The sequence below is a fragment of the Acanthaster planci genome, linkage group LG20 (assembly GCF_054643075.1).
Source record: "Acanthaster planci isolate LZ-2023a linkage group LG20, COTS_SCS, whole genome shotgun sequence".
In the NCBI taxonomy this organism is placed as follows: domain Eukaryota; kingdom Metazoa; phylum Echinodermata; class Asteroidea; order Valvatida; family Acanthasteridae; genus Acanthaster; species Acanthaster planci.
Window position 1 is genome coordinate 3,278,366 of NC_141796.1, and position 26,202 is coordinate 3,304,567.

At 40.0% G+C, this 26,202-nt stretch overlaps 2 protein-coding genes across 5 annotated transcripts in view; both read right to left on the reverse strand.

Moving 5' to 3' along the window:
* Window positions 1-4,928, reverse strand: part of LOC110975388 (coagulation factor VIII-like) — a 5,282-nt gene extending 354 nt beyond the window's left edge. The window contains exons 1-4 of the mRNA XM_087130832.1: window positions 4,730-4,928; window positions 3,737-3,886; window positions 783-966; window positions 6-92 (exon numbers count right to left, since the gene is read on the reverse strand). Coding sequence (XP_086986958.1) covers window positions 6-92; window positions 783-966; window positions 3,737-3,886; window positions 4,730-4,775 — 467 coding nt within the window. The 5' untranslated portion in view covers window positions 4,776-4,928. The remainder of the gene's footprint in view (window positions 1-5; window positions 93-782; window positions 967-3,736; window positions 3,887-4,729) is intronic.
* A 566-nt stretch (window positions 4,929-5,494) lies between these two features.
* Window positions 5,495-26,202, reverse strand: part of LOC110975524 (lactadherin-like) — a 74,152-nt gene continuing 53,444 nt past the window's right edge. Inside the window, exons 1-6 of one of the 4 annotated variants that reach the window (XM_087130204.1) lie at window positions 17,186-17,268; window positions 14,701-14,831; window positions 13,902-14,051; window positions 9,259-9,439; window positions 8,538-8,706; window positions 5,495-8,094 (exon numbers count right to left, since the gene is read on the reverse strand). In XM_087130204.1, coding sequence (XP_086986330.1) covers window positions 7,948-8,094; window positions 8,538-8,706; window positions 9,259-9,439; window positions 13,902-14,051; window positions 14,701-14,746 — 693 coding nt within the window. In that variant the 5' untranslated portion in view covers window positions 14,747-14,831; window positions 17,186-17,268 and the 3' untranslated portion in view covers window positions 5,495-7,947. Of the gene's footprint in view, window positions 8,095-8,537; window positions 8,710-9,258; window positions 9,440-13,901; window positions 14,052-14,700; window positions 15,143-17,185; window positions 17,269-26,202 lie in introns of those variants that run through there. The other 3 variants (XM_087130201.1, XM_087130202.1, XM_087130203.1) reach the window with 3 other exon arrangements.

The window sequence follows — 26,202 nt, forward strand, 5'->3', positions numbered from 1 at the left end:
CATACCACACACCCTTCGGGCCTCTTTGTGTGGTGACGCCAGACACCACTGTTCTCACAGCGAGGTCAACCTCGATCCAGGAGTCTGCGTTGCTATGTACACATAGGGCAAGGGGATGATGAACAATGAATTAACAATCCGCCATAAATCAGCTTGTAAGAGAAGGGATATTGGCAGGAAAACAATACGAAAATTCCGATTGTTTTAAGACAGGCTCATACATAGATAACTGTTGTGGTGGCATGGTCAATGGTGTGATCGAAAGGGAATGAACACGCCCTCTCGAAGCCTGTGCCCCTCCCCAGGAAATCAGAGAAGGAAGAAAAAATCTGCTGACAGTCAGTGTTCTGCCACTCCTCAAGACTTTTCACAATGATTTTAAAAGATGAGCAACAATAGAGTGAAAAAATAGAGAACAGCGCGAAAGTATACTTAATATTAATTATACGTAAATTCTCGACGGAATTTCTGGAAAGGGTCTCGAATCTGATTGTTTGCCTGCATATACAAAACATTGAAACATAATTCAAAATAGCCCCCTGTTGTTAACAGGTCACGTTCCAACACACTTGTCAACTTGTCTACGGACAGCAGGTGTCCAGGTCATCGAAGTCACCGTCATCCGTCATTTTCTAAAAGGTCGCGAACAAACCGATCTATCGCTAATAAGCGCTTCTGTATTACCTAGTTGTGTACATATAGTATTGTCTGCTCAGTGTATAAGGTGTGTGGGGAATGCGAGTGGGGTCTATGAGGGTGTGTAGTCTTCCATGGATACCTACCGGTTGGGTGCCCATCGCTTGTTACTGTTGAGACGTGCATCTGTGGCCAAACAGGAACCTCGAAAACAGTCCATGTGACTGGACGCTGAGATCCGTTCATCGGGGATAGTCTTGTCCTCCATCCCTAACGGTCTCGGGTCTAAGCAAGGAACTATCGCGGGTCCTGGCTCTGTAGGCCCTTCCTCTACAATCAAACGTGGAAACAAATGAAACAATTTTGTCCGTGACCATACACTCTCAAATTTGCATCAACTTAAAAAATCCATCACTGCAAAATGTTAAGGACGGTTCAAACACTAGACAAATCACAGAGCAGGGAAAAATAATAGCAAAACTTGGTTTTTTTTTTCAAGCATTCGAATCAGTACGACACTCCACGATCAACACAACCACAGAAACGACGCAACAGAATCCACCTTGAGCACCCTCTCATCGGTTGAAAAGAGTCATGTTGGTGGGAGTGTCCTAGTATAATTTTCGTAGCAATGCCACCGCAACGCACGCATTTCGTAATTATTCGTGACCAAGCGAAGTGAAGGAGTCTTCTTTGGTAGGAAAATTGCGCCATCTCTTGGTAACGCTCGGGGCGCGCATACGTACTCAAAGGTCAAGTCCCAGTAATTTGTTCTCGACACATTATTTCTAGTTCTCACGCTCGAACGGCGGGATTTTGGCCCAAGAACGCTGTTCGCGGAACAGGATCACTATTTTCCAAGTGTCTTCAGAAAACTTAGAAAGAAAAATCAACCGTCGTTCTATTTGCTCTGGATTGGTCTACTCAGCCGCGATATAAAAAACCAGGGCTTATCTGTCTGTTTGACAACAGAACAGAGGGCTTTTTCGCATTCTGTTGTACATTTGAACAACTCAGGCATCTTCACATCAAGTCATTTTTCGTATACAACACCTCTCTTTCAAGTTATTTACAAAGTTTTAACCAGATATAGCATGTGTTTCAGGAGATCTAGGGCCTTAAAGTGTGCACCTTTAATGTCACGTTACTTGTCTCCTGATCACGTCATCATATCAGGTCGATATTTCACTGAATCCGATCGGACATGTACTTCAGGAGATATAGGACGTAAAAGAGTGCACGCTTATTGTCACGTGACTTGTCTCATGATGACGTTCTCATCACATCAGGTCAACATTCGTCTGTAAAACTTCCCTTTCTAGTTATCATGTCCTTTCGGAGAAATAAGGCTTTGAAGTTTACAGATTTAATAAAAGTAGAAAAACGTGTACACAACCTATGGGAAAAATAAAATATTCAAAACCAATATAGAATAAGGTGATTACGTCATCATTACATCATTCATTTTCAATAAATCTTTCATCAGTCTTTGTTGGCTATCACTTTGCCAACGATCAAATGTCGCAAACTTACCAAAATTGTGGCTCGAAAACGTGTACAAAGTCAATGGCCTGTAAATTCGTTTGCAGAAACACTGCTCCTCTAAGTTCATGTCACGTGATTTGTGCTTAAACTGAACAATTTTATGACATATTACTTCATATTCGGACTCTCAGGCATATTTCAAATAAAATAACAGAGCGTAAAGTACCCGATTTCTCCTTTGTTTTTGTAGTAATCTTGAGCCGAAGTACAGGACTACTTGCTCATTTGTGTTAATTAGAAAAACGTGTACAAAACATATGGGGAAAATAAAATATTCAACAATCAATATAAAATAAGGCGATGACGTCATCATGACGTCATAAATTAGGCATTGATTTTGAATCATTTTCTTCGCCGGCAGTAACTTTAATGACGATTGAGGATCGCGAAGTAACCCAAAATTTATTGTGCCTTGAAAACGTATACAAAGTCAATGGGCTAAAATAAATAGGCAAAATCAATAATAAATCACCCTATGACGTCATCATGACGTCACTCTTCGGCATACATTTATGCAATGATGACTATGCCTTTGCCAACTTTGAATGCTGCGCGACAAAGATTAATGGCAAAAGTACTGCACAGAAAAAACGTGTGCAAAAAAACTGCAATGTCTATGGGCTTGTGGCCCAAAAAGAAGACCTTTTTTCAGTACTCGTGGTGTTGAAACTGTTGGTTCGTGAAACTGTGAACAGAAATGTGGGTTATATGTACAATAGTATATTGAAGCAGAATAATTTCATCAAAAGCACCAAACTCAGTGAAGCGCCAAACTGATTAGCAAGGATTATATTCTTGAAATTCATTTCAATCTCCTAAAAGCTTCATCGAGGAAGGCCGTCTTTTATTTGTTTTATATTAACATTCAGTCTTTCCTCTTCTGCAAAATTGAAATAAAATGAGCTGCTCTCATTTATATTACATATTTTAGGTGATAAGATATACCTGCAGCAACACTTTTCTAACAATGCATTTTAATACGTGTTCCAGAAAGTACTGGTGAATCATTTATTTGTTAAAACGCATTATCCATTTTTCAGTGGTTATAATGTATGTTGTGTGTGCCAGTGACGACTGTACTCAGAGAAACTGAAAAGGGAATTACAACGAGTTTAAGCTAATATAAGGGAGGCAGTGTGGTGCTCAACAGAAATCAAAAGATCATGTATAAGTACTGTTTTTAACGTTTAAAAAAATGTTAAGAAGGGCCCATTGGAACCAGTCCACTCCAGAGATGGTGGTCGCTATGCAAAAGCCTGCCCTGAATCATATAGCAATTGTGTCTTTAGTCTGGCAATTTCAAACTGTTACGTTCATACGCGATCAAAAACCTCAGTGTACTAGATTTCATTCAAATTTAACAGGCAGGAGGCTCATTTGTTCAATGGTGCTCATTTTTGACATTTGAAAACTATATTGTGGGATTCTCTTGTTTCCTGTTGTGCCTGTGAAATGAATCCAAATGTCCTTTAAATTTGGTATCTATTCCAAAGCAAAACGTTTTTGGAGCTCATTCAAAACCAGAATTATTGAAATGCAAATCAAGATGACTTACCCGCCGGGCTACGTCCCCTCCTTCCCGGGCAACGCTCCCGTATCTCTGTCATGACTTGCTTCATCCAGTGATCCGGGTTATCAGGATCAGGTTTCGGTGGGGGACCGAAGTAGCATGTCCTCGCTGTGCCCTCCACACCACTCAAGAACTCTTAGATACAAAGACATATACTTATATTTGATATCATGATGACTTCGGTGAGAGACAGCATGGCTATATTTGGTCTTGTGGTTCAAATGTCCGTTTCAGATTATTTGCAATTGACGTTAAACACGTCCCCACCAAGCTCTGTATGTTTCATCCCACTCATGCAATAACCATAACAATTAAAATCATTGGAATTGCTTGGTCAGTAAAGTTTGAATGATTCACGGCGTGGTTCAAGCTTTCACAGTGCCTTTACAAAAGGTAAGAACCAATTGACATGGCACTCTTTCACTCAAAACAAATGTCGGCATTCTATCCCTTGCTGGATTTCGGGAAAGTTGCTGACAGCTCCAAATATTCTGGCATTTCTCTGACTTGTGAAAGCTGATTAAAACCCGATAATTGTCGTAAATACCTCCAGTTGACATGTTATGCATAAAAATAGATTCTTATTTCATCACCGTTTTATTCTAGCAGTGACAAAAGTCACCAGATAGAACGACTTTTCCCACCAGCATGGTCGTTGTGGGCGGGCTAAAAACGGATGAGGCAAGGAGTCAATGAGCGTAGCAAAACCATCTACAGAAAAGAATTATAGGCAAGGTATTATTGCAAAGTAAATGCTTTACCCAGTAATCACCCAGTTTAAGAAAATGAAACGTGCACATTTCTGAGGCTGTATGGAACTAAAATAAGGAATCAAATGATAAAAAATCGGCATTACCAAAACACTGATGTTAAAGTTAATGTCAAAAGAATACAGATGATTTCTGTTTTGAAAAAAATATCATCACAACATGGAGAAAAAACACATTAGGTTTCAATATGAAAGGATCAAAACCCTACCTGTCAGTGCAGACACGATCAGCACCAACATTGCAGCTCCGCCCATTTCTTCAGATGTTACTGAATTTGAAGCACAAACAGTCGTTGGTTTTTCCTATATTCTCGAACCATCAAACCCTATCTGCACAGGCAGCTCAGATGCAGAAAATAATTTTTTAGCAGCAACGGGTGGGAGTGCTGCTCGCATTTGTCTCTTTCTCTCAAACCCATATATGTTCATGCCCCATAGATACAATGTTCATTACAAGTGCGCATGTGCACTTCAATTTCAAGCCAACAACAACAGTTATTCTTGCAAGCAGACTACGTTATAGTGTAGAACTTTTTAACGACTGACGTATAAAATACCTAAAAGTAGAAGCATGAATAACTTTCGGGAGGATCTGAACACGACACCACGAACAACAAACGGTTTTCCTGCATAAATAAGATTTTTCAATAATGGTGAATTTCAGAACAGTATGAAAAAGTGGAAATTATGGACCCTTTCTAACCGAAATTGCAAAATTTTGCCCTAATTCCATCATTTTTTTAATACAAAAGACGTTCTCACAAAAATCTTGCAGGAAATTAAAGATTCACCTTTGATGCATTGGTTTTAGGCATTTATTTTGAATCCGCTGGACAACATTTTTATTAATTAGGTCATTTTAAATCACCCCAATATCGTATCGATCCAATGGTGCACGAAATTTCAAAGCCATTTTGTATCCATTTTTATTAGCAAAATAGTACATCCAATAAGAGGATGATGATTTTCTGTTATATTGTACCGATTTGGTAGGCACTGATACCATTTCACAATGTACATGTAGAATCGTTGGCATTTCCAGTTCATCACTTCTGCTGCTGTGGACACAGACCAGTGCGGTACCGAGACGTCAAAGTCGTTGAGTCCGCCCCAGCACACAATTGTATATGTCACGCGTTCACATGTACACAGGCATACAAGACTGGATTTGACCTGTGACTCGCCGTTACAAGAATATTACTCAAACGTTTCCCTTACAAGAGCACGGTGCAAAGGTATCCCCTCTTTGAAAAAGCATTAATTCCTGACTGTAAGGATTAAGTTTTATTAGGACATACGTGACGTATTCTTCCATTACAAAATGTCTGGATTCACAGGATTTGGCGCAAAAATTTGAACGCTTTTTACAACAATTTATATCCGGCGGATTCCTGTTTGTTTTATTGTAGTCACTTAATTAAAACAGTCTTCTAGTTTATCTCAATCTAGTTTTTATAACCGGAAAAACATATATTGAATAGATATTGATTAAATTTTGCAACCATCAAATTTTTCAGGTGAAAATAAAATAGTTTGGGGTTATTTAAAACCACATTTTCAATACGTTTTCTGAGGCAGGAAACAAAATTAGTGCTACCGAAAAATAAAACGATTAATGCAATTTGAATTTGTCATGAAACTTTTCATTATAATATAATGACAGTTTCATTACAAATCAAAGTTGCATTAATCGTTTCCTGGCAATTTATTAACAAAGATGACGCCTCGTTTTGCAATCACGTCGCAGACATAGCCTGTTGCTATACCGTTGTTAAGTGCAAATATTGCGCGTGCGTACTTTGGTAATGAGCGTCATGAACATACGTCAACCACCATGCATTCCGTTGCGTAGAGGCAACTTAACAGGTTGCAGTCATTGCATGGTAACCATGTCAGGAGAGATAGGCCTACCTTGACAACAGGGATTAATGGGTTCAAGTCTACATCGTGGATCCATTGCTGTGATCAGTGAAGTGTGACAACCATAGGCCTGTCTGTTTTGCACGAGAATTGCGATCCAGATCCTCGTAATTCCAGAGTAGCATCCATTAAATATTAAACTTTCCAGGATAAATGGAAGCAAATACCCAAAGCTACACTGACTCAGTTTTTGCGAAGCATGAATGTTTTCACAAAGAAACGAAGCCTTATTCTTGAATGCATTAGCATCAAAACTGTACACCAAAGACGGTGGCCATTGGGTACCGAATTTCAATGTCCCAATTCGCAATTACTTGCAGTCACGTGGTTCAAAGGGGGCTGATGAGAGAACCGTGGTCAAATATCTTAGTGGGCACAAGGCGAGGTTGAACAGATTTGAAACGAGGCTTGTATATTATTATACTCTATGGACGTACATTCCAACATTTCAAATAATGGGTACCCAGGGGTACTTTTACGTGCCCCTGCCCCCAGCCACTGCGTGACGGAATTAAGGGGAAGGGGTCCCCAAAAGAGGATATTTAAAAACGGGAGGAAGGGGGTTGATGACGGAAGGGGGCAGAGTTTCTTCCATTATTATCTTGTGGCCCAGGTCTCATGAAACATTTTTTTAAATTCAACTTTTATGCACAAATTTTGCATGCAAAGCAAAAATAATAAAAAATAATATTCCATTCTTATTAATATTAATTATTTTACTCAGTCCTAACTGACCATTAACTGACCATTATGTGAAGGCCTATTGTTTACATCTCCCTGTTGCTGTCATTGTTTAAATTTTTAGGACGCCTGGAAGAGTTGTGACACGTAGCTACACGGTGTAATTGTGGCAAATGCTGACCAAAAAAGTCAGGTTTTATACAGGCTGTATTATAGTGGTTGATATGGTTCAAAAGACTAAACTACTTGGTTAAGTTTAGTTATAAATAATCAAACATTTAATCCGTCGATCCAACATCCTAAATTACATTGCTTTTGTCACTACAGACATGAAATACTTTAATAATTACTGCACGGGAAATTACCTGCATAATTGGAAAACTAGATCGAGATTAGAAAACTAGATTACAAGACTACGAGTGTGCCTTCAATGTAGATTTTAGATATAAAATGAAGTGGCACTCTAAGGAAATTGTGCGCTTATATTTTTCAAAAGTAAATAATTTGATTAACTAAAAAACAGGGATCTTGAAAGTGCGCTCTATTTTGTACAAACACAAAAGCCTCTTTTACCAATTCATGTGCACATTTTTTTTCCAAATTCTAAGCAAAATAGCTGCAATTACAATCCTGCCAAAATTTGCTCACTTTCAGCTTCAGTGGAAGTTTATATTTTTACCAATTTAACCAACTTCTGTGAAACATTGTAAAAGTTTTACCATAAATGTTTTTATAAAAACCATAGTCACATTAATGTTTATTTTCCGGGTAGTAATTTTCAAAAGCAAAAATTTTTATGTACTGCTGCAAGCACCGAACGTGTGAATTAATCAAGGCGACATCCAAGCAACTCAAATCGCAGTCCAACGTTGATATGCCATGCAGTCGGCTCAATGCGCACTGTCGTGGCCACCACACTCTCTTTGAACATGTTCGTAACCGGGGTGTTGATGTCAAAGTAGCCGGTGAACACCTGAAATAAAAGTGAATAGCATTATTATTTCTAAAGCATTGCCTGATAAAATTTCGCAGTTCTAAACACAAAATGCTGACCAATGCACGGCAGCTATTAGTTTTCGCCCCTCCCCCCCAAAAAAAACCCAGAGCGAAACAATACAACACCTGTAATACAAGAATTAAAGGAAAAGATGCCAGAAAACACGAATGTAATTTTTTTAAGTTATTGCCTGATACATGTATATCAACTGTGCAGTTCTAAACACATAGTGTTCAATAATGCACGGCAGCTTTAATTCCCCCCCTCAAAAAAAATAACAAGAAACTACAACACTTATGATACAATAATCATTTTATACACAATGCAAACTCAAGGAAAGGAAAACACAAAAGAAGTAGGAATGACAGATTGCGAAGGATTGATCAATTTCGGACAAGAGCAAGTTGATGTCTCTCTACCTTGGTTTCCCCGTTTCCATCTGTCACATGTACACGGTCAGATGAGTGTTGCCTCTGATACGACACAAGGTATCTCTTGACATACCACCAGCCCCCTGGGCCTCCTTGCGTGATGACGCCAGACAGCAGTGTACTCACAGCGAGGTCAACCTCGATCCAGGAGCCTTTGCTGCTACGTACACAGAGGGCAATTGGATGAAGAACAATAAAATATCAGCAATCCAAATCCGACAGGAGTAAAGCTAAGCTTTTGAATGGATGTAGACGCCCTACCCCCTTGTCCAAATGATGAAGATAATAAACACGAATAAAGCGACAAAAGAGATAACAGCGCGATAGTCACCTCTTTTACACTATCTCCACTTAAATTCCTGACGGAATTGTCGGGAAAGGGCTAAAATCTGATTTGCGTGTGTGTATATATTAAGCTTTTCAATGTGATTAAAATAGACCTCTGCTGTTAACGGGTCAAGTCCCATCCCTGTTCGTCTGTCTACTCTCAGCAGGTGTCGGGCTCATCGACGTTACCACCATCCCTCGCCCATTTTGTCAACTACATTGTAAAGTCTAAGACCATGAAATTCTCTAAAAGGTCGCGCATAAATCGCGTTTCTGTATTACCTATTCTCATGTACACAGTAATGTTTCGCTTGGTTGTAGGATGTATATATTGGGATGCGAGTGAGGCCTGTAAGGGTGTATCGTCTCCCTTTGATACTACCTCTTAGGTGCCCATCGCTGGTTACTGTTGAGGCGTGCATCTAAGGCCAAACAGGAGCCTGGACAGTCCCTGTAACTGGACGCTGAGATCCGTTCATCGGGGATAGTTCCGTCCTCCATCCCTAACGGTCTCGGGGTTGAACACCCGACGGCCGTGGTTTCTGGCTCAGTAGGTTCTGCCTCTACGCTCAAACAAGGGGACAAACGAAACAATTACCGTCCATGACCATGCACTCTCACATTTGCACCAACTTTGAAAATTTGACCACTTCAAAATTCTTAGCCTGGCTTAAATCAGACATTAAACGTTAAAAAGCAGCGAATATATATATTTATAGATGTATATACATATGTATACATATATGTGCGTGTTTTATATATATATTTTTCTGAGTATTAAAATTGGTACGGCACTGTTCACCACGATCCAAACAACCCCCACAGAAACGACGCTGCGGAATCCCCCTTGAGCAGAAGTAACCCCTCATCGGTTAAAAAGAGCCATGTTGACGGGGTAGCTTCCGTTGATAGGAAAGTTGCTGTTAGTTGCATTTGGGATCATGCTCAAAGGTTGGATTCGGGCTGACTGTTCTTGACAATGGTTTCCTGTTTTCACGCTCGAATGGCGGAAACTTGACCCGAAAACACTGTACTTGGAGCAAGACCATCAATTTCCAAGTGTCGTTTGAAAACTCAGGAGGAAAAACCAGCCGTTGTCCTCATTGCTCTGATTTGGTCTACCTAGGCGTAGCATCTAAAACTTGTGAGTTTAGATGTCGCCAATCCAATTCTCTTATCCAAGAGACATGATCTCCTTTGTCTTTGGCACAATTACCGGGAAATTCATCCACTGCACCCTAACTTACAACTATCTTTGCTAGCAAGAGGGATTTCACAGTCAGGGTCAAACACAATCACAGCCTCATGGAGGAACCAGTCTAACCTCCAGTATAACTCTGGATGGCCATGGAGAATTTGGGCTTGCTTGTGTGTTGATCCTGTTCGATCTTCTGTAGCAGATTTCTTGGCCTTGTCACAGCATTAGTTTGTTGATGGTTAAATTGACGGAAACCTCAACGTGTGTCATTTGTCCATTTCGTTGATTAGGCCTATCCGTTGGTGGAATGTGCTCCTTTTAGTCAGCATCATTGGTCAAACGCTTTTTAAAGGGGTTTTAAATTTAAGACCGAATCGCACAAGATGCAAAGCCACTAGGTAAGTTACCGTCGTGCTGAATTTCATCAAAAATTGGCCTCTGCTAAATGCCCTGGTCACGGACGGTCGGTGTTTTTGACTAATTGCTCATGATGTTGAACATTACTTCAGTGTTTGTTGATGGAAGATACATATTTTTCTCAACCAGGAAATCCGAGGAAGTGTCGGTTGACAAAACTTCCATGAGGCAGTGGCATAAATTTGTGCCAAAAATGGTGGAGGGGGTTAGGGAAAGACCGGATTGCCTTACCCAGCCATGAAAATTTGAAAGACGGGGGGAGGACACCAATATGACCCTATTTAGATGACAATGTTCTTGATATTAATGTACATCTTCTTTTTCAGAATGGTATTATAATGGATGTTAATTAAAACTTCTTTCCTCTTCTTGAGTGCTAATGAATGTATTTTAGTCGTTGGAAGTCTGAAAAGTCTTCACAACCCGCTTCAATTTTTTGGCTCACCACAAAACGTGGGGGCGATGATTGAATATCCCATACCCCAAATCAAAAGGTGTGTCGGGGTGTATACAAACCCCATCCCTCGGGATTTACATCCATGCCATAGGCCTAAGGAAGAACTATTAGGTTTTTATAGAAAGAGAAAGCTTTTACGTGTAGTTTTGGAACTCGACACTGCAGAGCAAGTGGATATTCAAAGCTGACTCAGCTTTTGTTGTCAACTGCATCAAGTGCATCGAGATAATGACCGGTGTATAATACAAATTGAGCCAACTCAGCATAGTATTAAAAAGGCAAGGTGGTTGGAGAACAAAGCACCTGTGTTAGTCGGTAAGGCCACGCTAATGGCAAACGTACCTAGCTTTCATATCCGCTTTCATCGGTGGAACTGAGCCATATTGGTCGGGAGTGTTCATGTTGTTGTTAGTGATGCGACCATAACGCGTGTTCTGATGTGCGCGCGCAATACCGGGTGCTGACGTGAAAAGGAAATTGTGATAGCCCAGTTTTGCAACTTGCAACTGAGTGTCATTTCGAGGAGTGGACAGTGGCGTATCCAATGGGGAGTGGGAACTTGTCCCCTGACAGAAATTTTGGCGTTTTTTTTTTTTTTTACAAACGATGGGGGAGTAGTAAAAAAAAAATCGGTATATTTATCTATCAAATATTAGAACTAAATCCCTAAGGAAAGAACAACCAGCAAATAAAAGCAAGGATGTCAAGACCGTAAGGCGTTGGATTTTCTTTTCTCCAGTACACCATGTCGAATGATCCCGAGGACCCAAACGCTCTTGGATTTCCCCCACCAAAAGCTGAATACTCTACGGGTAGTCTGTGACAATATATCATTCTTTTCCAGCTTCTTTTTCACCGTTTTGTATTTTGATTACTTTTTTTTCTGTCAGTAATTTTTGTTATGAAGTAGGTTTTGTGGCAGCCACGTCACAGTAATGATCGAAGCTAGCTTCTTGATGATCGGTCAGAGATATTATTTTCTGTCCTTTCACGTACTTTGTCATTGTTCCCCCTTTTACTTGTCAACTTTAATAATGTATGGGTGGTCCTTTGAAATTCTCCCTTTAAATAATACCAAGAAAAGAAATATTTAAACGTGCTCGCCACCTGGTGTGCGAAGTGCTGGTCCCTAATGACCTCTACTAGCTCTTCGCGTTAAGCACATGCACTGCTGATGTACCAAACTGCCCTCCCGGGCTTGATCACACTAATCATTACATCATGTTCAGACACGTGATGGATTTGTGGCATTCCTCCTACTGTGGTATCGAATATATGTATATATATATATATGTATGTATTCGGATTAACTTGGGTCGTGATTATAGAAACGTATTTATATTGAATAAAAAAAATCATATGACGAAATTTCAATTGGGACGTTGTCTTTTGGAAACAAAAATTGCAAGGCCAATTTGTGAATTTCAATTAGTTTACCGATAGGCCAGCCGAATAATGTAACCACGCTATGTGTTTGTAATGTGAAATGTGTTTCCTGAATTGTTAAACAGAACTTTGTCGTCATTTATAATAAGGTAAATCCAGAAACAAATTGAAGGAAATACAGCTATGAACTGACTGATTGCCGGGAGTGGTTTTGCCCCATCGCCATAGTTCCCGTGGACCTGAAGTCACCCCTGGAAGCAGTTGTCTTCACCCTATCTGCACGATGTCCATGTTCTTCTCTGTTCCTGCACCGTTTAAGTTCGTGATGGTTATTTAAATCGTATAATGTCTTTTCTCATAAAGCTTGTAAAGCTTGTAAGGGAAAAACTTCCAAACACGGACAACACCTGATGTCCCTGTGCACAATGCTGTGAGACTTGTCTGAAAAATAATTTGTAGTGTTTTCTAAGTAGGCTAAATGTTTTGGAATATTCCTTACTAAATCTCACTTTATGGGACAAATTATCAATGAGGTTGTTATAACATTTTAAGGGAAAATCGGTGTTTTCCGTATATGGAACTCTCCGATTTAGAGTACATGTATTTTTGGTATTGTTATGAAGTGGTCGTGTCTTGCTGTCCTTTCGTCGATGTTGTGCATTTGCCAGGTTTTATTTAACTGTATCAAACTTACATTGTCCCAATTATGGTGACAACTGCCCTACCTGTTTTTTTATATTTATATATATTTATATTTACATTAATATTTCTTCTCTTGCAATAACGAAATGAGCTGCCATCGTTTAGAAGTTCAACAGACATTATAAATGATCCGCTAGCAAGAGCATACATGTATTTATTTATTGCTTGCTTCCCACTTCAACACTTTCCTAAATGACGCGTTCTTAAAGAAGTAACGACGTAACCACAGAAGTCACTTCTGCGGTTACATATCTTGTGTGCCAGTGACGGCTTTGCATCCTGCAGAGATGTAGTCGGGGAATTATAACGAGTCTTAGCATAAGGGAATGAGTGTGATGATTGGCAGAATCCAGAGGATCCAGAAACTGTCAAAGTTGGACATGATTCAAATTGGATAAATTTAAGACAGGAGCCTGACAAGAATAAGCCTTTTGCCAGTTTAATTTGGATGGAATCCGGTAAGCTGTGTTGTTCAGATACATGAGCATGACAACTTGAATTCTCCGTTCTGAAGACACTGCTGCTATACTGCGAAAGGCTTGCTAAATATACGTAATAGACGCCTTGCACCAATACGCTGTTTTAAATGGATAAGAAGGGCACAAATGAACCAGTCCATTCCAGAGATGGTGGTCGCTATGCAAAAACATGCCCCGAATCACGAGGTATAGCAACAGTGTCTTTGGTCTGGGGAATTCAAACTGTTATGTTATGTGCAATTACATAAATCAGTGTACCAGATTTTATTTAAATTTAACAAGTAAAAGGCTTATGTTCACATCATATTTGTTAACAGGTGCTCTTTTGTTCACGTTCAATTACTTATTAATTTTTTTTGGGGGGGGTGCGAATCCAGATGACTTACCAGCTGGGCTACGTCCCCTCTTTCCCGGGCAACGCTCTCGTATCTCTTGCATGACTTGCTTCATCCAGTGATCTGGATTATCAGGATCAGGTTTTGGTGGGGGACCGAAGTAACACGTCCTCGCCGTGTTCTCCACACCACTCAAGAACACTTGAAATCAAAGACAAATAATGACCATTGATATAAAGAAGACTTCGGAGAGAGAAGATATGGCTAAATTTGGTCTTGTGCTTCAAATATTGGAGGCATTTCTAGTCTGTTTCAGATTACGTTTTTTTTTAATTACTGAAATCAGCCAACTTACATTGATCTACTCTTGTGAACTTCAACTGAACCGCATGTTTGCTTTTTGTTTGTATGTATTCTTTTTTGTTGTTTTTTTTCTTTTTCGAAAAGTTACAGTTGACTCCAAAATGTATACAAATGTAAACATTTTGCGTTTAGCAAGAGCAACTCCAAAAGCACGAGTTAGTGACACTGCGGATGTCTTTTTCTGGCAGAGACAAAAGTCGCAGGATGGAATGATTTTTGCCATCAGGGCTAAAACAAATGAGCCGAGGAATCAAGTAGAGTAGCAAATTAATTGAAAGATGAAGCGTACATTTTTTGAGGCAGGATGGAAGTAAATGAAGGAATCAAATGATAACAGTCGATATGACCAAAACACTGATGTTACAGAATATTATTTACCGAAATCTAAATGCCAAAAGAATACAGACGATACCTATTTGAAAAAAAATCATTGCAACATGGGGAGAAAATACATTAAGTTTCCAATATGAACCGATAAAAGCCCTACCTGTCAGTGGAGACACGATCAGCACTAACTTTGCAGCTCTGTCCATTTCTTCAGATGTGATTGCGTAAGTTGCTCGTTTTTCCTATTTTCTCATTCCCTCCAACCCTCAAACCCTATCTGTGCAGGCAGCTCTGATGCAAAAAAAAAATGAAATTGAAGCAGCAATCGGTTGGTCTGCTGCTCGCATTTATCTGTTATTCTCATACCAATGACATTCCGTTGCGTACAGGAAACTAAACAGGCTGATGTCATTGGTAACCATGTCAACAGAGGTAGAGCTAGAATAGCGACTGGTGGGTTCAAGGCTACATCGTGGGGCCATTGCTGTGATCGGTGAAGTGTGACAACCATAGGCCTGTCTGTTTCGCACGGATCTGGATCACGAACGGTGATCCAAAGGCTGGTTGGCTCCATCCAAAGGTGGGTTCTCGTTTACGCCGGGTCTCTGGATTGTGTGACACCAACAGGCCATATATATATATCTAAATATCCTTTTTGGTAGTTTCCATGAGTTTCAGTTCGGTTTTGGTTCTAGAAACGAAACCATCAATACAAAGATTTGGAAAGAACAAGCAAAACTACCAAAAGTTTTTATAACCCCAGCTTCAAACAGGGAACTCGAATAAGGGAACTTGAAGCCAGAAAAAGGTAAACGTTCATTTGGGTCGAGTAGGCCTACGCACAAAGTTGAAACGTCATAAGTGATGACCGTCAGACTAATTTTGTGCTTATACACTTATCTGGTTAGATGCCGCGACTGCTGTGGCACCGCATTCACACACAGAGTCTTCGGCTTGACGTGCGCGTACATTTTAGCAAATCATGACATCCTATTGGTCGAAGAGGCATGTAACGCGCGCGTACCACATGTCTACGTGCGTTGTGCCACCGCAGTAATGGCTTGTAATTCTAGTTGTCGAATTACTCTGTACACAATTGCGTAGTTTAAAATTGTTTCCAGCGAACCCCCTGAAAGGTCAGTGCACTAAAACAATATTGTGCAAAATCTGTCTTGCAACAGACCTGGTGAATGACTGCTTCGGAAACCTGACTCTTGACAACTCTTGGGAAAAATGAATTTGGAAAAGCAACTTGTTGGTCCATATGGAAAAAGAAATTTGCGACCATTTCTATTTCCTTTGGATTTTCTTTTAAAATTATTTTTCACTTCAACATAGGCCAACCTTTCCCAACTAATGCCTGGAAAATCTTTCAGACAGTTTATTGGCATATGCCTCAAAATTAAACTCAAAGTGAATGACTTAAAATAACAGTAAGGTTATAGGTGAATAAATTGAAAATTCAGACTACGTGAATGACTCGAAATTCAGTATTCAAGTGAATAACTGAAAAATTAGACTTTGAGAGAATGACTAAAAACCTCAGAATTCAAATGAATGACTCCAAAATTCCTACTTCGAATGAATGACAGGAAAATTGAGTGTGGGACTTGAAAGTTCCTACTTCAAGTGAATGGTTTGAAAATTCCTACTTTGAATGAATAAAGCGAAAGCTAAGATTTTGAGAGAATGACTGAAAAAAATCACACTACGCGTGAATGACAGAAGAAACTGATACTTTATATTTAAATGAATGAATCGAAAATAGAGATTGCCAGTGGGAGACTCTAAGGTTCAGACTCTTGGGAAATAACTCACAAATTTAAACGAGTGCATACCACCTACAAAAACGTGCCTCCAGATAAGAACTGCATCGTACAAGGTTAATTTATCTGGACATGTATACATGTAATTACAAACTTCATGTTAATATTCCTTTATCATGGTGTATATACAGTCTACAAATACTTCACTTTTTGGCTGCTTATTGGTTATTTGAAACCTCGAGGGAAATGGAATAGGGTGATACAGTTCGTGGTTCAGATGCTGACTTGACCTTGAAATTTCACCCCCTACCGGAAAAAATGTTTCAAACATGACTTAACCATTAAAACGTTTTTGGTATTTAAAAGCTGGCTCCATACATTGATTAGCATCTGATTTGCTGCTAGAAAAATGGGCCTATATTACTCGCCTCCTTTTAGGGTCATAACTTTTTTTTTTCCAATGGGCCAATTAGACAAAGGTTTCATATAACCTGCACCCAGGCATGAACCACAAGCCTGTAGACTCCCATTGGCCAGACCTTAACCTCTGCAGAGTAAGAATTTTTGAAAGATCAGTATCCAAAAGACGCCTATGTGACCGGGCAATGACCTGGTACTAAGAAAACATCCAATTCGCTGCTGGGAGTTATTTAGGGGGCGTGGCTACAAATGTACTTCCACAGCAGCATAAGGAAATGTAGTTAAAAAGGGCATCTGAGGGATGTATTGCCTACCATAAAGCCGTCGTACAGGTTCAGGCATGACTAGGGGCTCTGGAAACTTATGTGGCGATGATTTTCTCCGCGTTGTCGCCTGCGTTGTCGCCCGGCTCCGAGGGTTTTAACCCCAAAGATATCAACGCTAAAAATATCAGCCTACCTTTCAGCGTGGACAACACCCAAATCGAAGGTGTAGCTGCGCTTTCCATGCTGTGAGTCGCAGTGTGAATGGGAATCCTTCTGGCTGATCATATTAAATCAGTCTGCACAGCAATAGGCAGAGCGCTAAAGGGGTGATGTCATCATCAGCCAATCAGAAGAAGAGCCTGAGGGTAGACCCGGCGGGGAAAGAGCCTTTCTGATTGGTTCGAATGTGCAGTATCAGTGGAATTATTGGAGTGAAAGTTGGTAACATAGCAGCCAACTCGAGCAATCATAAAATACATTTCATGTACTGTATACTATAGAAATGTAATGGAAGACCATGACATCTGACAATCTAGAAAAAGCCTTGGAATATTTTATTCATTTCAGAAGTTTGACACACGAGTGACGTCTACTGAAAACAAGACACATGGGCCCGTTTAACCTTTCGAAAACATTAAGCTGCAGCTTCCAGTATATGATTCGAATTCGTTGCTCTGCACATTCTGAACGTGCATACGAGCCAAAAGGCTTCCTGTTAAGTGAAAATCAGGTAAAATAGCGACACGATCACTGCTTGGCTTGTTAGCGTTGGGAAACTGTTTAGCATACTTTTCCCTAAAGCCATGACTGTGGTTGAGGCTTGTCGCTCAGTTTGTTTCCTTTTGTTGTCTTTTTAACTTTTTGAGTAGGTCCGGCTTTGAAATACATGTAGTCCCAACCTACTAACTTCTCCACCGGGTATAAACGAGCTTCTATACCAGTAGAAGGCAATTTAATACTCTGGGGTTTGCTTTTTAGGATTTGAAAGGCTGAGAGCTACAAGCACTGAATCTGGGGATAAATAAATGTTACAGTATCATCTTTCAGAAATCCCCCTTTCATTCTGAATGATGGTTTAATATAAATTGACAACAAGTTTTGGTTACTTTTAGTTGTCTGTGTTGGTTTTGCAGTTAACCATCTCAAAAGTATTCAAAGGGACCTGGGACCTGATATCGTGTCTTCTGTTGCCGAACAAAAGCACCAAAAGACACGTTGGATTAATATGCAGAGAACAGGCATGACTGCTATCGGCATGTCAGCTGCCGTGACATAATTGCTACCCCCACTTTTTTGGATGCGTATGTTACCGTCTCTGATGATGCATTTTTAATGCGAGGACGCAATGGAGCCAATTAATTGCTGCTTCCTCGCTGGCCATCCTCGCTTGCTAATTATTGCTTTAATAGTTTCAAAGATAGAAGAGAACTTCATTCATCGAATCACTCATTAATATCAAGGCCTGCTTGAGTGGCGTCCCAAGAGAAAACGAATTCGTCAAACCACCTCAGTGCAGTCCTTTCAATGTGTCGCAAAAACAAATAAATAAACAAATAGATAAGCTGGGTGGAACTCTCGTTTTTAAAAGTCTGGCTCTTTATTGAACCCATTTTGCTCTATGAGACTAAATGCACATGATGATTTGTTTGATCTTAAAAGTCCAAGACGGCCAACACTACTAGTAGGTTTCTGGGGATTGTGGACAACAAAAACCCCTGGGTACCTACCCAACCCCCATCCTGGGTAGTTATTAGACCCCAAAAATTTGCACCAACTCTCCAAACCCACAAGTCTCTCTAACCGTAGCCTTTCGTCAGGGCCTTGGTGGCTGTGTGTAGCTGCAAAGCGACTCAGTGGACAGTAGACCAGGCGCGTGGCGCAGACACGAGGCCCTTTCCAATTTAATATTGAGGTTTTTGTGGTCATTATTCATAAGCTTTCTGATATGCATTATTCATAAATTTCATATAAATAGTTGAAACAGATGAGTCCCCGAAACAAACGGCATCAACTCCAAAGCATACGCAATGTTTCCATCTGGTTTTTCATGAGGGCAATAAGCGCTGAGATGACAACTATGATGCTTGTTGGTGGAAATGGTGGTGACATTGGAGTAACATAGTAGCAAAGGCCGAATGGTCAAAGCAAAACGCCAGTGTTTCAAATATGGAGCTCTTACCATATCCTGTGGTGAACGAAAACGTCACGTCCGCGTACAGTACAAATGCTTCAACAGCCTAACGCTGCAACGGTTTATACTCGACAAGGTGAAGTTTTCCGGAAGCATATTCTAAAAAAACTGTCTACTGCTCAGACAACTGACCTGCACTGTGCCGCCGACACACTTGACACGCTCGCTATCTTTTTATACTTTCAATTTGCATAATAGATTAATGTATGCTGACCCCTTCGATTATGATTGGTTGCATGGGAACGCAGTAGCAAAATACGAAAATATAAAGAAAACATAAGCAATTCCTGACAAGTTGGAGAAGGCCTCGTTGCTGCGCGCGCCACTCATGCACGTGGTCTCCAGTCCAGCCGCTTTGCAGTTACATAAACACATCCGTGAAGGCCTTGACGAAAGGCTACTCTAACCGTTGCCGAGGGAGCCAACTCTCCAAACCCCACCCATCGCCCAATCGCGTCTCTTCGCTCAACCACCTTGCTTCGCTACGAACCCAGGCCCCCGGGGCGCAGTCTCAATACCGACCAACCATACCGACAAACTAAACTGGGTCTAGGCTGGTCGCGAGGCTAAGGCAACGAACCACGGTTGACAAAAAAGTGTAATTAAAGTAAACAAGTGTATTATATGCCACAAAGAAAAACCAAGAAGACGGGTTAATTAAGGGCCTGTTGTACACTTTGTTAGATCACCATAAACGCCGGATAACGTGTAAACACGGACTTTATAAAAATAGCTGCTCTTTCTGCAGGCCGATCTTGGAAGTGGAAATGAACCGAAACAGTAAAAACTATCGTATGAAAGGTCTTTTTCTTGTTGAAATAATAAGTATAAATCAGGTTTTTAATCTCTACACCGACAATGTGTGAACATGATAAACAGAAAGATATGTATCGAGTGTAAGAAACTTGAGAAACACAAGTCGCTGACGTACAAAAGCCCTTCCTCTCAATTAAAGAGAGTGTTTTTTTTTTGTTTTTAAGGGTTTTAAAAATGACTAAAATATCTTATTTCTTTTTTTATAAAAAGAAAGGACAGAAAGGCCAGACTTGAAAACCATTGTCAAAGACTGCCAGACGAGCCTCCTTATGTGGTGTCTTCCTGGGCCTGCGTCCGTTGAGACTTCCTTTGTGCAATATTCGCTGGATGGTTGCCCGTGACGCCTTCGTCTTTGCCTTGTCAAGGGTACCAATTAAGGCCTTTGTTGTGATCCGTAGGTTGTTGGCAGATTTTTCTGGCGAATCTAGGAGTTACTTTGCTCTTCCTGCCACGCCCATTGAGGTTTTTCACTGTGTTTAAGTGCTTTATATTCTTTCTGTTGATACTCTAACTGTTGCAATAGGGACCTGGAAATATGCCTTGTAGTCTTTGTCTTCGTTATGGGCATTCACGATACACTGGCGACTATATCCTCACTGAATTCCTTCTTTTTTGCCATAGAGACGAGTAACTGAGAATGATCTGAAAAATGTTCTTTCTATACTCTTTCAGGGATATGTCGGTTCATTAGAGCACAAAGTCACGTTGTTTCTTTATGTTTTTAATTATGATGTATGGAAATAAACCTAGCCAAACCAAACCAAGCAAACCAAAAGGTCGTCAAATTTAATTGTTCTTTTTGAACATGTTGTTCCTGCCAAAGATTCGTGCAGCATAGGAAGTGAACATAAGCACTATGAATGGAAGGATAATTTTTGGGGGGATTTTGTCTTGGGTATGAATAATTTGGACCATGACCCAAAACGAAACCCGGGCCGTATCTATTATTATGCAAATGGAGTTTAGCCAACACACGTGTTGGTTTGTGTATTGTAACAAATTGAAAAAAAAGAGAAGTACCAACATAGTAGCTTTTACAAATATAGAAATTGGAAAAAGCATGTTATTTTCCAAAGTGTAAGAATAATTTATTGAGCACTACTGTAAACATCGGGGTTCATTTTCCTTTGATTAATGAAAACATCCTCCAACGAGCCAACTCCCTCCAAGAAAAGTCAAAGCTGCATTTACATAGACTATAATCTGTACCTTGCCACTTATAAATGTAGTGCTCTTCTGAGCTACCGTTCAACTCGGTCGATAAACCAATTCTATTGTATTTTATACTTGAAAATTCCTCCACCTCATTTATGATATATGCCCAAACCTTCCTACGAAAAATACTTATGCGCAACGGTGCAGATACGCACACTTTACAATAATTTCCACCAACCCGCATCCTAAACGCCACGTCGCCACCATTCTTATTTCTGCTTCCACCAGACCCGCCTGATTTCTAATCAGCACATTCATCAGTACATTAACGATGCACGAGTCGCACGCGTACCTTGCGTAACCGTGACCCGAGTGCATGCATCCCTGTTTAATAACGTTGATGTTTCTCAGACTGGGGAAACTATGCTTAATGAAACCACACATTCGATGAGTTCAGGCGTCCGTCAGTCTGTGTTTTGAGAGATTTGAACGCAAATCAAGGGAGTCGTAGGGTCGAGGAGTCGTGGGTCGAGGACTTTTCTAGAACAACCCCGGGAAGGGGTCCCACAAAAATGGATATTTAAAAAATTGGAGGGGTTGGTGACACGAGGGGCAGTGTTTCATAGATAAAAATGTTGTGGCGCAGGTCTCATCAGTTTTTTAATTCAACTTTAATTCACACATTTTGCGTGCAATGCAAATTATAGTGTACAGGCCTACACCAATCATATTCCACTTTAAATCTTTAATTATTTTACTCACATCTAACTGATCATGAATGTCTTTAAGAAGAACTGAAGGCTCTGAAACCCGCGAAATTATACGACCTCTTCAAACGAGCAGCTCCAGCAACCGTGTAAAAATTGAAACATAACGCGTCGCAGGGTTAAGCATTTCATACTGCCTACCCATATGAATTGGCTAATATTGGACGTAATGTTAATTTGGGCTAGGTTTAACAAGCAGCAACTGCAGGTATTATTAACAAATAAAGTGTCCAACCCGTGGAACAAGAACTCTGGATCATTTCTATTGCAAGTACAAGGGGCATTCAACTCTACCTAACGCTGAAATCGCGTATGGGAGAAGGGCTAAATGCTTTTGTATTTCTTTAATATGCAGACCGAAATCCTTTGGTGTGAGCAGGTATGTATTTAATTTTTCAGATGTGTGATTGAGTCTTACTTGACGTACTCTCTTATTCTCTGGTTTTATGGCAATCAAGAGTGTGAAATTAAGTGGATTGGGTGGCCAAGAATGCATCACGCATATCAGGAGGTGAGTTGGATTACGTATTTATTTCATAAAGGAATGCAGGAACGTGTAGAAAATACTCAGGATATGCATCACGCAATGAGTTGTTCCATATCACGTTAAACAAAGAAGGATGAGAGCAGTACGTGCAAAATGCAACCGTTTCAGAGACGATTCCGTACAGTCTGTAATGTAAATACTTTAATAAATCGTTTGAGACACAGTTTTTGTATCATTGGTTCTGTAGGTTTTTAAAAATTAAGAGTTTTAAATTAATGTAAAACATTTTTATGTACCAACTGTTTAGGAAATGGTTTTATATATCATTGGCTCTATGGGTTTAAATAATGGAAACTTTGATTCATGATATACAATTTGTGTAATTGTATTTGCATGCATATTTCTAAATTGAGTATTTTGATGCAAGTCCAAAATAACCATTGGCTGAATATATTAACCTAATTTCATCCCAAAAGTCTGCTGTCAGAATGCTCCATTAATTGATTCCATATTTCATTCCTATTTTTCTATCAGGTCAATTAATGTCAGATATTTTCTATTTCAGTGTCAGCTCCTGTGCCCAATTAATCTGAACTAAACTTTTGCATGTATTATTCACTAGACTTTCCCTTCATGTTTAATTCAACACTTTACTTCTTCAGGTTACACATCAATGACCAGGGCCATGGCTTTCTGTACTTAAGAATTTGGATGCACTACCTTGTCCTTTTGTATTGCAGTGGAGCTTTCTTTTGTGAAGACTTGTCACAGGTTGTGTGGATAAAGAAAATAAGGCTGGAGTTCTGTGGGCGATTTGAATGTGAACAGAGCACAACTGGGTATAAATGTGATGAACAGTGATAGGCAGTAGAGACCTGAGAGATGCATCATGATGATGAGGTGTGTGGGCTGAGTTGATAGTCCCTATCCCAGTGCCGTGCGAGTTTTGTACTTTGGTTGCGCCATTTGCCAAAGCCAGTAGCAGATTTGTCAGGCTGCTTATGAGGCGAAATTGATTGTCAGGATCATCGTAGCGGCTGATTGACATTCCAAGATTAGAAAACTGAAGAAAACCGTAAGTTTAAATTCAAGTTATTTTGTCATATATCAGTGCTTTTGGTTGTGACTCTCAAGAAACTGGATGGAGTGATATTGTGAACTTTAACAGCATCAACTAATTTGTTAAAGATGTGTTCGAAATCAACTTGATGCTAAATTACTGATCATAGTTGTTTGAGTTCTGACAAGTTTTCTTTGAAATGACTGTTCGAGATTGAGATACAAATTTTTGTTATTGTACTATACTGTTTGGCATTTTGGTGAATTATTGCTTCAATTAGATGGCCTTGAAGATCTGAGCTTGGCTCAAAGACTGATTGAGTTCCATTTCTCCTCACGCTCGATGGCTGGTTTTTGAATTCCGATGTAACCTTGGTCACAGCACACTGCAGTGAGGGTTCACATCTAACTTGCGGAAGTGGTCCCGCAGATGTATCAGAGACGATAAGCAAGCTAGCAAGGGCAGATTCTTATAATCAAGGAGAGACGAACTTGATATTACGTCGAACTGTATGTCAGATATTTTAAATTTAAGAGCAGACGTACATGTAGTGACAACACTTGCGAATTTTGACTGAAAGATCTGCTATTACATGTACATGCCTTAAACCTGTCAGGTTATTCCAGCTTGTGACATACTTTTAATCCACCTTGTTTTCACTGGAGTTTATACTGATATTTGTTTAGAAGTTTCCTTGTGAATACTTATTTTCCTGGGAGGAACTTTGATTGCTAATTCTTTTATTTTATTCAGAGCTAAAGATTTACAGCATTATATTACAGAAATTGTAAACTATCAAGTGTATCTCTTTGATGCACTAGTTCGTGAATTGACTGTGAATTCAAAATTTTAATTCACTCATACCTATACTTAACTGTACATACTTGAATTGCAAATACTGATTTTCATGCGGGGGTAAATAGACATTCATTTGATTAATGTAATTTAATTCTGAGTTGTAGCTACACTCACTTGGGAGACATCTGATTGTAAATACGGAGGTGTATATTTTGTATCATAGAATCGAGAAATTTTGTAAATAAATTCGTATCAAATATTGTGAATAGTATTGATTGGGTGTTGTTACAATCATTTTTTCTGGCCTGCATCCAGTCCTTCTGTTGCAGTGTCCGTAATGTGAGCACACTGTGGCATCTGCCATAAACTGTATGCAGCCTATTATTTTGGTTGTAGACGTAGACTGTACCGTGCTGAACATGTCCTTTGTCTCAAATGCCCAAGTTCCCGCTTTACTTATAAATTTAGTTCAAGACCCTCTCCCATGAAATCGGGTGTCCATAACCATTCATTTTCTTGAAGTTTCAATTGTACAATCTCCGAAGAGGGCTAGGGCAACCTTTAAATTCATGGGCGTAAACCTTGGGGTGGGGGCATGTAGCTTCCCATATTTTGAGGATGGGAGTGGGTGTGCGACTCTCCCCTGCCTTTTGTGGGAGTAAAAAAATGAAGTCGATTGTAAGGAATTGTTCAGACTTTCAACGACTAAAATGCATGGAATAACTTGGACAACATTTTTAAAAGCATAAGTATGGCATTCTGAGTACATATTACATTTAGTAACGAACATCGATCTCTATATAGTGCCAACCCCCGCTTTTAAAGGTTTTGTGTCATCCTGCCCCTTTCCCCGTCCCCAGCCCAAATGTACCTTTACGGTGAAATGTGGTTTTGGACTGCTCGTTGGAACAATGAAATATTACATTTCAACAAAGCTTGTTCTCGGCACAAAAGAAAACAAATGAAATCTTACTTTGTGGTGTGAACTTCCACATTCAGATGAGAGGTAGACTATGTTTAATACCTCCTTACATTCCCCAAGTGCCAAACAGAAGCTACCGGACTTGAAAGTTACATTTTAACTTTCATCAGTCGAAAATTATAAATATATATGTAATTTTCTAGCTCTGGTTACGTCAGCGCCTTGATGGTGGGAGCTAATTAATTATGCAGCCCGCAGGCCACATCGTGCCTTGCGCGGAAAAAGCCTCAACATCCACTTACAACAAATAGTCTCTCAGAGTCCACATTTCATTACTTTAGTTGGGTTATACTCCTTTATTATCCTTGTCCGTAAATTAGTAATTTTTTAAATACTGTTTCGTTGATAATCAATGCTGATTCCAGTGTATGCAATGGTTGAGGGTAGCTACACTGAGCGTTTTTATGAATGGCGGAGTAATATGTTTAGCCACGGATTTGTGGCTACGCCTATGGCGTTGGGCGTTCTCGAACTTTCTGGAGCTCGGTCTTTATTGCCGCTGCGAACTGAGCAACGCCCAGGTAAGAAAGTTGTCCCCGAATTCTTTGCTTTCAGTACCTTTTCCAGGTTATTTACCCTCACTGGACTTATATCATGTGACCACTGATCGCCAAAGAGCATATTAGTTAGTATTATACTTGGGGCTAATGGCATTTTAATTCATTTGGGAATGTTTTCTTCATCATAATTTGTGAGAATCATTCACAGGAGTAGTTGGGCTATAAACGATAACAGTACGTGTACATGTCACATTGCATTAACGCTGTACGTACTGTGGTTGGTGACGTACACGGTGTGCATTATAGCACTGCGCGTACGTGGGGCTGTAATGCTTTGCGTTGGCGGGGCGCTACGAACGTGTATAAATATTGAAGTAGGCTTTTGTACATTTTTAAATACGCAGCGTACATTCCTGTGCTATTGCTCAAACTCAAGCCGTTCCACAACATATGA